Raw genomic sequence first — 15,703 nt, forward strand, 5'->3', positions numbered from 1 at the left:
TATGATTATATTAGCAGCAACATTTTGGTATTAATTGTACTTTTTATTTGTTTGATATGCAATGAAAATGTAATGATGGTTAGTGAGGACATGCAAACTTGCTTGTTGTCTACTACTTAGGCAACCTTATCTTTAAATTAAAAAAAAATTTTAAAGAAATTGTGTTGCATTATAATGCAAAGGCACCTGGTTCTATTAATTGACAGCATTAAAATGCATTTTGTGATTTCCTTCAATTAAAAATCTTTGAAGCAAGTTTGGGGGACTTGAAGGGCACCCAATTCAGAGAATCACCCTTTTATATTAATATCTTCACGTTCGTGTAGGTTTTTATTGTATGTATATAATTAATTAAACCATGAAAAAAATATTGGATTGTAAGAATTGTATGTATACGGTCGGGTCGATGTGTTTAGATCAAGCGTGCCGCACAAGCCCTCAAAAGTGAAGCCAAAACGTCTCGATCGCCCCCCGGTGACCGGTCCTAGTATAGCTCATAAGCCCCGCCTCCCCATGTTATTCAACGGGACGTGAGACCAACTAAATAATTAAATTACACTTCATATATCTTTTTTCTAAAGATAGTTTCTGTCATTTACTGTAGTTTCTATCACATTGATGTAATTTCAAGTGTTTGTTTTTAAAATAAGTTAGTTTTTAGTTAGTTATTTGATGCTATAAAAACGGTGCTGTGACATCATGATTGACAGGTTCTCTGTGTGAAGTAGTCACTGAAGCACCAACGGACTTTTTTTCATAATGTTGACTATGTGGTTAGTAGTTGTATTTACCTTATTTTAACGAGGTACTGCAATCATCAGACATCATTGGAGAGGAACGGAGCAGACAAGGCCACTTAAGAAAAGTGCAGGGCGTGTGCTTGCGATTGATTCAGCGAGAGTGGGGGCGGGGCCTTGATTTCGCGGCTTTACTTCCTGCTCACGACTGCGCATGACTGGTCCCGAAAACGCTACTGCGCAGACTCAAGTTCCAATATGTCAGCGCCATATCGGGACTCTGGCGGCTTCAGTTCTCTCCAATGGAAAAGAGCGAAGGGGCGTCGTCCATCTTTTTTTACAGTCTATGGTTTATGCACCGATACTAAATCTCTCAGCCGATACCGATAGCAGATTATTCAGTATGATATCTGTCGATACAGAGTTTGTTTTTCTTAAAGGGATAATTCACCCAAAAATGAAGCTTTTGTCATAATTTACTCTTACTCAAGTTGTTCCAAACCTGTATGAATTTATTTCTTCATTTGAACACAAAATAATGTCAATGGTCCCAATTGACTTCCATCGTATTTATTTTCCAAATGGAGGTTTGTTGTAGGGAAAACCCTGGCCACCCTGGATTGAACTACGGGAGATTCAGGGTCAATTGCGTTATTTTCGCATTAACTTCAACGGTACTAAAATCAACACAATACATTTTCTTCACACACAGTTGAAGTCTGACAAATTTTTCGACCCCTTTTGATTGACAGGATATGATCGTGCCTGATCATCGTGTGTTTTGTAAAAAACATTGTAGTTTATATTTTTTTTTTATAAAAAAAAAAAAAAAAAAAAGTGGTCAACGACTCGTAAATCCACATAAGTCAGGTTTTTAGGTAGGCTACTAGTTAAAGCTAAGTGTTGCAGACAAAAGACCCTCTCATTCACTTTTTAACTATACGCCTTAGACTCACGCGCCCTGCCCACTGATAGCTTATTGAATTACAGCTAATATTTCAATTGATATCACATGGAACGAAAACGTTTTTTTTTAGTCTTCCCTCTGGGTCTCAAATGCCTTCAGTTCAGTTTAGATGATAAGAATTAACTTGGTCTTGATACCCAGCTGTTCTGCTAAGTCTTGGGCCTCGACTGTACAGAACAGTGACTGGCTTATTGTACAGTATGGGAGAAGTTCAATAATGTAATTATCATATGTAGTTATATGAGCTGTAATTAAGCTACAGAATTTTACTGTAGAGTAAAGAAGGTTCTGTCTTATGTGGAGGGAGGAATATGAACTCTTATTGTTCAAATCAGGCTTCAAACCCACAGTATTGTTTCAGGAACTTGTATTATGAATACTAACAAAATTAATCTCTACCTTTATTTGAAGTCAGAGAATGACAGAGATATAATCTATCATGTTAGAATATAGGATTTTCAGAGTCGAAGCATGATTATTTCACACACACACACACACACACACACACACACACACACACACACACACACACACACACACACACACACACACACACACACACACACACACACACACACACACACACGCACGCACGCACGCACGCACGCACGCACGCACGCACGCACGCACACACACACACACACACACATTGAAGTTTTGAATTTTAGTCTTCTTAATCTAAAATGATTAATATTTTATATAATCTAAAAAGTTGTATATAAAATCAAATCAAAAGTTGTATCTGTTAACATTAGTTAATTCACTGTGAACTAACATGAACATTTTTATCAACTACACTATAAAAATGTATTTTCATGATTTATCACAATTTATTTTCTTTTGTCAAATCAATTTAGATAATTAATATGGTTCAGATACCATTGAGTTTCTGTTGATTAAACTAATCGCCTTCATTGTATTACAGTTTATTCAAATTGCTTAGGCTAAAAGTGGAACTTGAGGCTCACTCAGTAAAACCGTTCACTCATGTACCGAATCTTTAGACCAAGTCTGCAAAACTACAAGCACATTATACACTTTACACTCATTTTGCAATTGAAAAACAAACTTTTTTCAAAACTATAAACATAGTTTTGTGTGTAGTTTCAAGAAATGGAGCCATAGTTTCAGAAATTGCGTGTAAGCGATAAAAAAACTGTAACTAATTAGCAACCAGATTACTATTATTTTTTAGTTTAACATTAACAAAGGCTAATAAATACTGTAAAACAAGGTTTACTTTAGTTAATTCATTAAGTAATGTTAACAAGTGAGACCTTATTGTCGAGTGTTACATAAAAAAAAAAAAAATATATATATATATATATATATATATATATATATATACAGTATATAACAGAACCGGAAGACAATCCAATGCTGAATAAAGTCGTAGTTTTTGTTATTTTTGGACCAAAATGTATTTTCGATGCTTCAAAACATTCTAACTAACCCACTGATGTCACATGGACTACTTTGATTATGTGTTTATTTCCTTTCTGGACAAGGACAGTTTACCGTACATACATTATCAATGGAGGGACAGAAAGCTCTCGGACTAAATCTAAAATATCTTAAACTGTGTTCCGAAGATGAACTTACGGGGTCTTACGGGCTTGGAACGACATGAGGGTGAGTCATTAATGACATTATTTTCATTTTTGGGTGAACTAACCCTTTAAGCATCAAATAAATATTTAAAATATAGTGCAAAATGTAGCACTTATATCTCACTCTTCCACTGCAATGTGGAGCCACCACTGAAAATGGCACATTCTTCTCGACGCTTGGTTTAGATTTATGTTATGGGCTAGTCTGTTAACTGTAAATCATCATAGATGAGGGGCTGAAAGCTGTAAAGTTTAGAGTAATGTTTCTGTAAACAATTACGTATTGTGCAAAAAGGCAGCCTATAGAAGACAGCACAGAAGAACACACTCCATGCAGATTCTGCTATCACACAGAAATGAACTATGGAGATAAAGTGGAGGCTGGAGAGAAAGATGCAGATGGAACAAATAATAGATAGAAGAAAATTCACTAGATAATGAAAAACATTTCTTCCATGTTTTGGACGGGCTTTGGTTTAGTTATGTTTTATCACCCGTCTGTTTATTTCATTTTTTCTTCTATTGACCTGAGCCAGTTTTCTCACAGAACATTTACCCTGTCATTATAGGCTTTGTCAAATTGTTTCATAGTCACATAAAATAATTTTGTTTCCTAATCCACATGTAAAAAATGATACCCGAGAGGTTGCCAGCCAAAAATAATTGCTGCAAATAACAAATCTATGGAACACAATGTGCACATCAATATGGAGTTTCAAAAGACTATATGACAGCACCTTTGAACAAAGCATCAGATCATAATGACCTGCAGATGTACATGTGGATGTTCTATATTTCCAGATTTGTGGGTTTTTAAAGAGAGTACCAGAGCAACCTTATGCTATCTTATAGATCCTTTAGATCTAGGTTTGATCTCAGTATTCAAATTTCAAAAGAACATTCATGCTTTGGCTATCCACATCACACTCACGTCACATGTATGAGGTCAGATATGCTTTTAGGTTCAAGTTCCTCATCAGATTGGAACTATTTCAGTCTTTACTTGTATTGTTCGTTTTTTTTTTTTTTTTTTTTGATCAGTACTTTTATCTGCCATCACGCAAATTGTAAACCTTTTAGATGATGCACACAAGATTCAAATTCTTGGAATCCAACAGGAATTCTGTGGCTCAAATGTTCATGTGCGCCTTTAAAACCTCTAATCTTCCCCATCAGGCAAGGCCTTACAGAAGAAGCTCCAGTTGTTGGGTCAGTCCAGAAACACTTACAGATGTGAAGCATTTCGGGAAAACGTACAACTCCAGGAACACGTGTAAAAGCCACTGATGGAATGGGAGAAGATTTATGTTCCACAGTAAAGCTGCATCAGCATCTCTACTAATCATTTCTCATACAGTAGTTTCATGTAAAGAGACCCTATGGATGTGTGGATAAGGTTTAAAGTAATGAAGACTATTTTGTTGTGTTATTGTCAAAGAAAATAATATTTGATCATGGTTTACACATCTTGTGAAGAAGAGACCGGGGCTAGTTTTCACACATGAAGGTTCCCTCAAGAGCTATATCAATGTCTGAAACTATTGGGGCACGTTGTCACAATATGGGTCTACATATTGAATATATAGATTTTTTTCTCTCTTCCGTTCAATGACACATGAAATTAATTGTTCAATACAATGTTCAGGATAATGACAAAAGAGCCATTCTGTACTGTAATGTCAATGCAAAGATAAGGGATTTAATTTGTCCCACATATAGCCAGATATCTTAGGTCTAGGCTAGGCTACTTTATAATCAAACTATTATAACAGTGTAATTTTAATTACCTCATCTGTCGACATACCAGTGAATTGTAGAGCTGGTGCAAACATATCCACATCGCAATGATCAGCTGCTGTTTTCTCACCGCTGTCATTTTTGTTGTGTTTGTGTTATTGAGGAAAACACAGCACATAATTAGGCTACATATTCATATAAACATCGCTCTCCACAGCGTGGACGGGGTCCGGGTGTTCGTTAAAAAAAAGTATATCGCTGTAAAGGTATTTCCAACTTTTAACTATTAAGCAAAGAACGAAAAAGAACTTCGCCATGAGGATAACGGGGCCTTGAATCACGGTACGCGAGCACGAGCAATAAGTAGTCGCGTCGGGTTAAGTGTTTTCTGAATATGGCCTTTAAAGGGATAGTTCACCCAAAAATAATTCTGTCATTAATTTCTTAAAACTAATCCAAATGAATTGAGCGGTTTAGTCCACATTTTCTAAAGAGACTCGAACACTTTATATGAACCGATTTAATTAGGCTTGTATTCACAAAGACATTTGATCAGGAACATAAACAGAAGCTCAACCGAACCTGCTTGACACACGAGAACAAACCTCATTGTTTCTTGATTTAAAGTAGCGTAGCCTAACAATGATTTACAGTAACAATGTTTTGTTTGTTAAAACATTTACTTTGTCTTGAGGAACTAACATTTTAAGAATATAAAAAAATTCCCTAAAAAATATATATATATATTCAGTAAAAATGTGTAGGCCTACATCTTCAATCATTATACCAACAGTTATGTCATTTCTAGTAAACTCAGAAAACTAATGGAAACTTAATGTGAATCATATAGCCTACATGTAATTTATGTTATGTCAATAGGTTACGCTGTCTTCACTGTGTTCATGCCCATTAGTTTGGATATTTGTCGCCCCCCTCTGTTTATAGCGAGAACACCAATGCCACGGATCAAGAGCTTCACGAACAACACAACTTTAGCAGCTGCAAGACAGATTGATTCTCTCACAATTTCCATCAGTGTAATGGTGGCCTGTTTAACTCTTATTTGTGAATGAGTGGAGGCACATAGCCGAGGAGTAGATGTGGTCCGTTCACCCAAGCCAGGTTCACTGATGCTCTAAGACTGCTCAACACTGGCTTCTGGTAAAGCTCAGCATCGGAACTCTTTTAAAGCTGATATAACACATCATTTAGAACCTCTGGCTTTCAGATGTGTTCCTTTGCCAGGACAAGTCTGGTCGCTTTCCCCCTCATGCAGGTCTCCTGAACCCTGTGACCTCCAGAAAGGTATGAATAGAATAGGCTATAGCATACATAGATTATATGAGATTTCTCAGTTGCTTTTTTTATTTTTGGTGGTGGATTAGTCACTGCTTCAAGTCTTTTGAACTGTTACATGACTGGATGTAAATGAGAACCTTCTCTTTATTGCGTCAGACCTAAAGTTGGCTGATGTGATTAATACCAGTTGTTCTTATTTCTCACTTTGAACTGGTGGTGTTTACTTAAGTGAAGTGCATAATCTGAGCATTTTCCTAAACTGGATGATATAAAAAAATATTATCAAACATGACTGAATTGGCCTGAATAGCCTACATTAAATTAATCAACAAAAGTTTTTATTTTCAGGGGGACAGATTAGGTATAAATAGCTTTTTAGGGTAATAACTGTCATGTTTGCACTGCTTCTGAATTAGTCTGCCTGCCGACATGTATGAGTGAATGTTTTTATGAACTGTTTACAAAAAATATATATATATATAAATAATCCTATAAAAAAAAAACAACTACTGGCAGCTGTGCCAGCATCATACCGTAAAAATACGGGGTGTTACTGTTTTTTTTAAATTAACAGCTAAATACCTTTTTGTCAGCTACAGTATAAAACTTTAATTGTAAAACAGTATTTAGCTGTTCATTTCAAAAACAGTAACACACCGTATTTTTACGGTATGATGCTGGCAACCACCTGTTTTTTTTTTACAGTGTATATATAAAAGAATATCATGTGTGAACCTTCGGCCCTTTGATATGCCAGGGAACAATGACCATGGGGAAAAAAAGAAGAAAAAAGAAAATGATCCTTTAAAGAGTTTTGGACCATGAAAATGTGCTTTGTAGATTACCCAGACTAATTTTTCCATTGATTTATCACTTTATAGAATTAAGCAGGGATAATTGTATTTCTTAAATCCATAATTTAAAGTACAGAAAGTTAGTAAAAAAAAAGTTTGGGGTCTGCAAGATTTATTTTGAAGGAAATTAATATTTTTATTTAGCAATGATGCATTAAATTGATCAAATGTGACAGTAAAAGATTTTACATTGAAATTATATTTCAAATAAATACTTTTCTTTTGACCAAATCATCCTGAAACAAGTATCATGGTTTCTACAAAAATATTAACTGTTTCTCTAGCACCAAATCAGCATATTTGAATGATTATGGATAAAGGATCATGTGACACTGAAGACTGGAGTAATGATGCTAAAAATTCAGCTTTGCATCATAGGAATAAATTACATTTTAAAATATACTTAAATAGAGCACCATTATGAAATTGTAATAATGTTGCACAATATTACTGTTTTACTGTATTTTTAATTAAATAAATGCAGACTTGGTGAGAGTTCATTCTTTCAAAAACATTAAAAAGAAATGTACAGAAACCAAACACTAGTGTACATGCAGCAATAAATTAAAATATGAATAATTTTTTGCTTGTAGTGTGTATTTTAAATATAATGCGTTATTGCTGTCTTTTAATGTGTTGTTATTGATAAGCGAGTCTCTCTCAGGTGTATCAGTAGTTCCATTCTGCTTCACATCCGTTTGGTTGAGGGGGAAAAAAAATCCAGAGTACGAGTAATTTTGTTTATTCAGGCTCTAAGAAAGATTTCTTCACATTTTATGGCAGTTGTGTTACAAATAACACTATAATTCATATCTTAATTTCTGTGAAAGTAGCAAAGGGAGTCAGCTTTTATTGCAATTAACATTAGAAACTGTATTTATGCCGTTTTTAAAAATACACTAATAGAAAAACAAGTTTATGTTGCTGGTGGTTATTTACCTCAAGTTTAAATAAAAAATACAGAGATGATATACATGGCGGGTGGCTTCTGGAGCCAGAAAGATAAGTCACCCTCTTTTTTCCTTATAGTTTTTAAGTAAAGGGTTTGTTGCAAATGTTGACAGGATGTTACATTTTGTTAATGATTTAAGCAGAACACTATACCATGCTGCCATTGAGTTTGGTCCACTCAAAAATGTCCTGCTCACACACAATGTCTGAATTGATGAGCAAGTAGCGATCTCCCACGCAGAAGTGTTTCTGACAGGCAGCGCATTTGAAGCATTCCAGGTGATAGACTTTGTCACGGACACGCATGGTCATTTCAAAGGCCCGGATCCTCTTTTCACAGGAAGCACAGAGCCCGTCCTGACCAAACAGTCTGCAGAGAACAAAACATACTTATTCACACACTTGAAAGGTAGTAGGTAGTCACATATAAACTATTCATGATAAATTAAAGTAATACGGTTTGTGTATATAACAGGGCGAGGGATTGTTTTGCACACATTTTTCAACATTCACGAAAGTTTCGCCATTACCGTTTTTTTTTTTCAAAGTAAGACGTGTTTCTGGATCAACATCTTTGTTCATCCTGAAACAACATTCCTGTCCAAAAGCACCTACCCCTAAACCTAACCCTACCATTAGTTGGGAAATTATAGGTGAATATGAATGTAGCAGCCCCTAACCCTTGTTGTAAGCCAAAACTTGACATTAAAGGGATAGTTCGCTCAAAAATAAAGAAATTTGAGAGCTTTCTCTTGTGACAGCTACACAACTACCACTTTGACGCTTCATGCATTCATAAAGAGATCATACAACTCTTCCATAGTATTATGTTTCCCTATATGGAAGTCAATGGGGTCCATCAACTGTTTGGTTACCCATATTCTTCAAAATATCTTTTGTGTTCAGCAGAAGAAAGAAACTCATACGGGTTTGTAACATCTTGAGGGTGATGACAGAATTTTCCTTTTTTGGGTGAACTATCCCTAATGCTTCACAAGAACATTCATTTTATCACTATAGGGAAGACAGACATATGCGTGCAATTCATGTTTATTTATTTACTTATTTATTACATGCAAATTATGATTTGCTGATAGTGCACATCACTATTATTTTTAAATGAATGTGCCCTCATAATCTTTAATCAAAATAACTTCCCCTCCTTCTTAAAACATCTCTTCTCTGATGACGTGTTTACTAGCGTGAGGGCGGGGCAACCTGTCACACGCATGAAATCAACCAATAGCAAACCACAACCATCCAATCAATTCCCAATCCCACCCTACATTGTTTCCTGTTTGAGAAGCCTGATACAGGTCACAATAGGAAAGAAAATATCACAACTTCCGTTTCATGCAGACTTCAAAAGCTCACTTCTTACCTGAGGTAGTCTCTCCTACACAGCTTCCTGCCAAGTTTGTAGTAAAGCCTGCGTCCCACCTCCCCTAAGCGGCAGCCGCAGAGGTCACAGCTCAGGCAGTCTTCGTGCCAGTACTGCTCGATGGCCTTGAGGAAGAACCGGTCCCCGATGCTTTGCTGACAGCCGCCACAGGTCAACAGAGACGGCGGCATCTGAAGCACCTCATCCACGGGTTCCCTGTGGATCAAACATGCGATGCACCATTATGAACACCAGATGTCACTCGTGTGTAGACTACTTTTTTGAAAACACTAAAAACATACCGGTTATGCGTTTTTCATACAGATAAAAATGGCAAGCAGATGCTCTACTTTTTTTTATTTTAGATGTACCTACATTTGTTTTTTTATAAATAACCGTTTGCCTAAGCTGTAACCACTGACACGTGATCCCAAGGGAGAAAAGTGTTTAGTGCAGCAGGCAAATGTGGTGCTTTGGGTCACTGCACACTCAAATTAGCCCATATTCCCACTGGTTAACATTTGTGACTAAATGTTTCAAATGAATTCCTGATGTATTTTATACAGAATTATTATGCATAAGCAAAAGTGCAGACTGTTTTGATTTAATGTGAAATTTTTTACTAGTCACAATGACCAGAGGCGTTTGAGGATGAAGTCTGTGTCAAAGCTTTATTAAAGGAAGCAAGTAAAACCCTTCATGATACAGATATGAGTACCATATTTGGTATGATATTTAAAGGATATAAATGTAGGCCTATTATTAAGATTTAAATCATTAAAATATGTAAACACACAGTACAATCTGTATATGCGGTGTATATCACAGAAAACTTTCTGCATTTTTACATTTTCAAAAAACATCACTTAGTATGATTTATAAGCTGTTTTCCTAATGGGGACCAAAAAATATCCCCACAAGGATAAGGATTTTTGAATATTGCCATCTTTTTTTGGGACATTTTGTCCCCATAATGTAGGGTTTACTAGGCCACACACACACAAAATTGTGCGGTGTCTATTTACAGTCTACATAATAAAAAAAATAGGGTAAGATGAGCCACCCACCTTAACACCCACCTTCTCTTGACCATAGATGACAAGATCTCATCTCAGTTCTTTTGATGAATGACTACACTATTCTAATTGTCATTTCATTTGAATATTTGTGAGATTTAGTAGGCTGAATCAGTTTTGAGGTTAATTGATCTAATTTTGTATCTCTGGAAAATAGTGATCTATGACTATTATGTTGAATATCAAAGTTTTTGTGTCTATTTGTTAATGAGGGATTTGTGGACACATTAATGTTTTTACATTTGTGGAGTAAAAGTTATTTATTTTATTTTGAAGTAAAAAATATCAAATTTGACCCTTGGGGTAAGAAGAGCCACCCAGATCTGTCACTGAAGGCCCCAAGCGTGTTAGTGTCATTATTTTTAAGTGTATTAATCAGGTTGTTATTATTAAGTATTTACATGAACTATGTATACATTTCAGACATATGCTTTCGTTAAAATCTATAGGTTAGTTAAGGGAAATCATTCAATTTGCATTTATGTCATGACATATCTCCAATTAAAATATGGGTAATTAAATATGTAAATATGTAAATATTCACCGCCTATATAAAATTACAGAATCATTTTACCTTTCAGATGAATATCTTATACTGAGATTATATGCTTTGACACTGGTTATTAATAACTTCACTAGCTAAATTACATTGTTAGTTATAGTTTATTTATTTTAATTAGAATAGTTAAATGTATTTTACATTAGGCTATTGATACTAATTATATATATATATATATATATATATATATATATATATATATATATATATATATATATATAATTTAGCAAGAAGAATGATATCAAAGTAATTTATACATTCTGTAAAAGTTTAGCCAGGGGGGCTTCTTCTCTTACCCCAGGGCCTCTTTGAATAATTTTACATTTTGTTCTATAACAACTACATTAGCAAATGTGTCTATTTATTTCCTATAATAACACATTGGCTGATGCATCATCACCCTGCACATGCTAAACTTATATCTAAATAGCCTATGTTACCCTAATGTAGTGCTTATTTTAGTTGTCTAATTGTTGTTTAGCTAAATATCATACAATCAAACTAATTAATTATGGAAACCTAAACAATAAATTACTTACTCATTCGCATCCAGTGTTTTCCGTTCAATTGTAGATGCCATTTTAAATTTGGTTCAGGAATAATTCAGTTCATTTAATATATGCGCGCTTTCCACTCAAATATGTCCCACACTCGCAGTCTGCGGTGCTGAAAGACCATCGACGTCCTGCTGGATGAACGCTTCAGAGATGCACCTGCTCGCTGCCTTCTGAGTGCACTAAAGATCAACAGCACACATTATACGTGCACCCAATCTAGCTTCTTCGGCTGTACAGATCAGATCAGATCTGTCTCCAAGCATGCAATCCTCATGCTGTATGTTGTTTTAGAATAATACGCGTTCACAATTCCTCCAGTGACACTGCGTGATAAATATCGCGTTTGCGTCAAGCGTGTCTCCTCTGCGCGGCAAGTCCTCAGCACCGTCCCACAAGACTGCTGTCTGTCTGTGGTCCCGTTATTGTAGAGGAGCAGGTATTTTTAAATGGCCCTGCCCCCTCAGTTTCTGCTTTCTTTTCCGACTTCCTGCTCACGACGGCTCGACAATGAGAGGAAATAGCGCTCCAGCGTGCGCGACAGTCAATTATAAACCCGGAGACTCGTGACTGGAGGGGTCACGAGCGCAAACAGACTCCTCGTCAAATAGGCTACCTGTGACCTGAACAATAAAGAGATTTGGGGACAGCTCAGCTGGAAACACATCGCTAATTAACATCAGAGCGATAATGTTGACCAAATGACAAGGACACAGCTGCAACATAATTAGCTATAATAAAGGGAGTCCGGGGCTAGTTGTCACAAGGTTGCGTGTCAATAATTAAAATGCAAGTCAGATGTAAACTATGTTGGTTTAAAAGACTAGAACTCAATTCAATTGAATTATTTTCTCCAAGCTATTATAATATTAGGCTACCATAGCACACATTCAAGCTTGAGACAAGTTATCATGTTTCACATGTTATTTATTTTAAAAACAAAACAAAAAACGTGGTTTTTTTACGTGTTTGCTGTTTATTTGTTTCATGATTGTTTAAATATGTTTACAATTGTAATTGATTTTTAGTTTTTAGTTTTTTTTAGCTGCAAAGCATATTAAAAATAATCACATTCTGTAATTGCGATGAAGCTAACAGGCACAGCAAATGCAGCGTTGACTTGTGATGTATCTCAGGCTCATCTCTGCTGGATGTCGTTGGGGTAAACTCCTCTTATCTCCTGCCAGAGCTGCTCGGGCAGTGTCAGCGGTGGGACTGGCCCACGAGATAAAACACCCCGCACAACACTGTTGGGACACTGAATGGGTCCCAGACAACATCAGTGATTAGTGGCAGCAGCTCAGCCAGAAGATGTGCCTGAACAGAGGTCAGTGATCCCTTCAGATGATTTTACTCTTCTGACTTACAACTTAGGCAAACTTCATTTCATCTAATCATATGTAACAATATTGTGGGAGACAATATTTGAGTGTCCAAAATCTTTTTATTTTTCATGAGTTTTTGTTCACTACACATTTAAGTTCAATGTAAACATTTTTTTGTACATATAGGTTATAGGTTCCAACATTTAAAGGTCTAAGAAATATTTTTCCACTTTAAAGAAACTTATGTTCTGCGCTGCATGGATCCATATGCAAATGAATAACCTTATTTTAAGATTGTACACACACACACACACACACACACACACACACATAGCCTGTATATTTTTTCTTACTTATATAGTATAATTATAGTTACTATAATTTTTTGGGGGGAAACAGATTACACAAGAATACAGATGTTTCCATTTTTGAAACATTTACTAAAACGACTTTTTTACTTTTTTAAATGTATAACTGTTAAAAAGTGTACGGCGTCCACAGTTTCCTGTGGATTGGACACAGCAAACCCAGAGGATGTACAGGAAATGAGCACAGATGAAGCATGACAGGGGTGGTATGAGCCATGACTGCTTTCACTTGATCACCCTGCTGGACTCTGATTGGTTGGATAACTCCAGATGGCCCCCCTGATAGGGGAAGGGGTTTTGATACCGTGCCTCGGAAACCACTGACTGTCAACTCATCTACTTGGCAGGAAAAGCTTTCTTAACTCCGAGTAAGTTTCCTTCAAAAATGGTTAGGGATGAAGTGAACATATCAACATGGCTAATGGCATCTGGAAGATATGTTATTAGCATTTTCTAAAAATGATGCATGTCATGCATGCAATATTTCCTTTGTGCATAAAGAGGTGCAGGATAGGAGCAGGCTTCACTTAATGTATACACTAATAAACTTTAAGAGTATATGCATTTAAAAAAAACATATTTTCAAAGAGAACCATGAAAATCTGAGAGCCACAGCAAAATATGGTAAAATAAAAAATAAAATAAATTTAAAATGAGTTCAATTGTTTTATGCGATTAAAAAAAAAACAATTACATTTGCATGTCCCAAATTGTGTGTTTTATAGCACAAAATCAAACGACCAAAATTTTACTGACATCAAAATAGCATAAAATTTCAAATGTGAAATGGGGGAAAAATAGTAGAAAATATTTACTGTAAATAATGTGGTGGGACGAATGGATATTTTCTATTTTGCCATTTTGCACTGACCTTGTTACATTCAACTCATAATTAATGCAACAAGTTTATCTTTTATGAGTTATTCCTTTTTAAATATCAGGTTTATTAGAAGGTACACTAAGGAAAACTCCACTCAATTCAAAGTTTGAGTACATGCATTTCCAACAGTTGTGCAGTATTGAAATGATGTAGCGTTATAGATAAATGACTGTTTACACTTTGCAAGGCTGTAACCACATATTTAGATTTGGGACTATTATGATCATGATTAGCAATCTGAATATTAGGGGACATTAACCCCCTAGTGGCCCATTGTCTATGGTGGTATTTTGAGCCTGGATTTATTTCAAGTTTTATTTAAAAGACTGCCTTTTGGCATACTGAGAAGAAAACAATTGAAATTCAAACTAATTTAAAAAAAATTCATATCAACCACTTTTTATAGCATAAAATCAAATACGATTTGACTTGTCCCTGTAACATTCAACCCAGAATTAAAGTCAAAAGTTGGTTGTTGCACAAGACATGTTTTGAAAAAGATAGTTCAGCATGGATTATTCCTTTTTCGAGGAAATATCTGCTTTTATTACAAATAATCACACTGAGGGTTACCAGAATTCACTTAATCATCTATTAAAATGTTGACACGAATTCCAAACCTACTGTGACAGTGTTGAAATATGTAGCTATAGTGTTAGTATTGATAAATAACCATTGATGATAATTTGCAAAGCTAGGATTTAGGAACCAGCAACAGAATCTTCATAATGATTAACCAGAATTGAGAATATTAGAGATCATCATTCCTCGTAGAGTCCTAGTACTTTGTGCCTGCAAGAGTTGACTGATTTATTTAAGTCCAGCCCTAATAGGAAATGCCATTGGACTGACTGATTCTTGCCGTGTTACATGCCTTGTCTAAATAACAAAATACTCTTACTGTATGTGTTTGACATGCTCTGTTTTAATTAGGGTTCGCCTTTGGAATTCTGGGAACATGATCCATCACAGGCTGAGTAATCACATATGGCGTATTTCCTGAGAGAGAGAGCCTGGATGTGTTGTTGACTCTCTGATAGCGTATATTCTGGAACAGCAATAGCCAGGCTACTGCTTTCTGCCCAATCTCCGCTTTTGTTGGCTTGTTTTTGAGAAGCTTGTGTGTGAACACTCTTATTTGGACATTGCTGTGACTACAAGTGTTCCATTCTACTTGTTAGGATGATCAGTGTTTAAAGGAGATGCTCATGTGTCATTGAAAGAGGTATTAAAGGACTTTAAATGTTTAAGTTGAGGACTGCTGCTGCTGTTGTTACTAAACACAACAGCGAGCGGAAATGAGTCACTCGTTGAAAGGGAGCTTCGTTCTCCCATGAGATCTTCCTCTAATCAGTATTATTCCTGAAAGAAAACACCCTTTCAATAGAACAGCGCTATCAAAGAG

The 15,703-nt window shown here is 35.7% G+C and overlaps 1 protein-coding gene across 1 annotated transcript; it reads right to left on the bottom strand.

The window, feature by feature from the left end:
• Positions 1-8,269: 8,269 nt before the first annotated feature.
• Positions 8,270-12,304, bottom strand: lmo2 (LIM domain only 2 (rhombotin-like 1)). Its single transcript, XM_056256155.1, has 3 exons — positions 11,711-12,304; positions 9,537-9,752; positions 8,270-8,525 (listed from the first exon to the last, which is right to left on the bottom strand). Exons 1-3 carry the CDS (start codon positions 11,749-11,751, stop codon positions 8,303-8,305), a joined length of 480 nt encoding a protein of 159 aa, XP_056112130.1. The 5' UTR covers positions 11,752-12,304; the 3' UTR covers positions 8,270-8,302.
• Between the last annotated feature and the right edge of the window lie 3,399 nt (positions 12,305-15,703).

This window comes from Rhinichthys klamathensis, unplaced genomic scaffold (genome assembly GCF_029890125.1).
Source record: "Rhinichthys klamathensis goyatoka isolate OS25496 unplaced genomic scaffold, OSU_Roscu_1.1 h1tg000005l_1, whole genome shotgun sequence".
Taxonomy (NCBI): domain Eukaryota; kingdom Metazoa; phylum Chordata; class Actinopteri; order Cypriniformes; family Leuciscidae; genus Rhinichthys; species Rhinichthys klamathensis.

What these genes read in the sequence shown, in the direction of transcription:
- lmo2 (XM_056256155.1), bottom strand. Translation starts at nt 11,751, where the DNA reads ATGGCATCTACAATTGAACGGAAAACACTGGATGCGAATGA. An exon ending in AAAACACTGGATGCGAATGA is followed by an intron (nt 9,753 to 11,710) that starts GTAAGTAATTTA and finishes TTTGATCCACAG; the next exon opens with GGAACCCGTGGATGAGGTGC. An exon ending in TGTAGGAGAGACTACCTCAG is followed by an intron (nt 8,526 to 9,536) that starts GTAAGAAGTGAG and finishes TGTTCTCTGCAG; the next exon opens with ACTGTTTGGTCAGGACGGGC.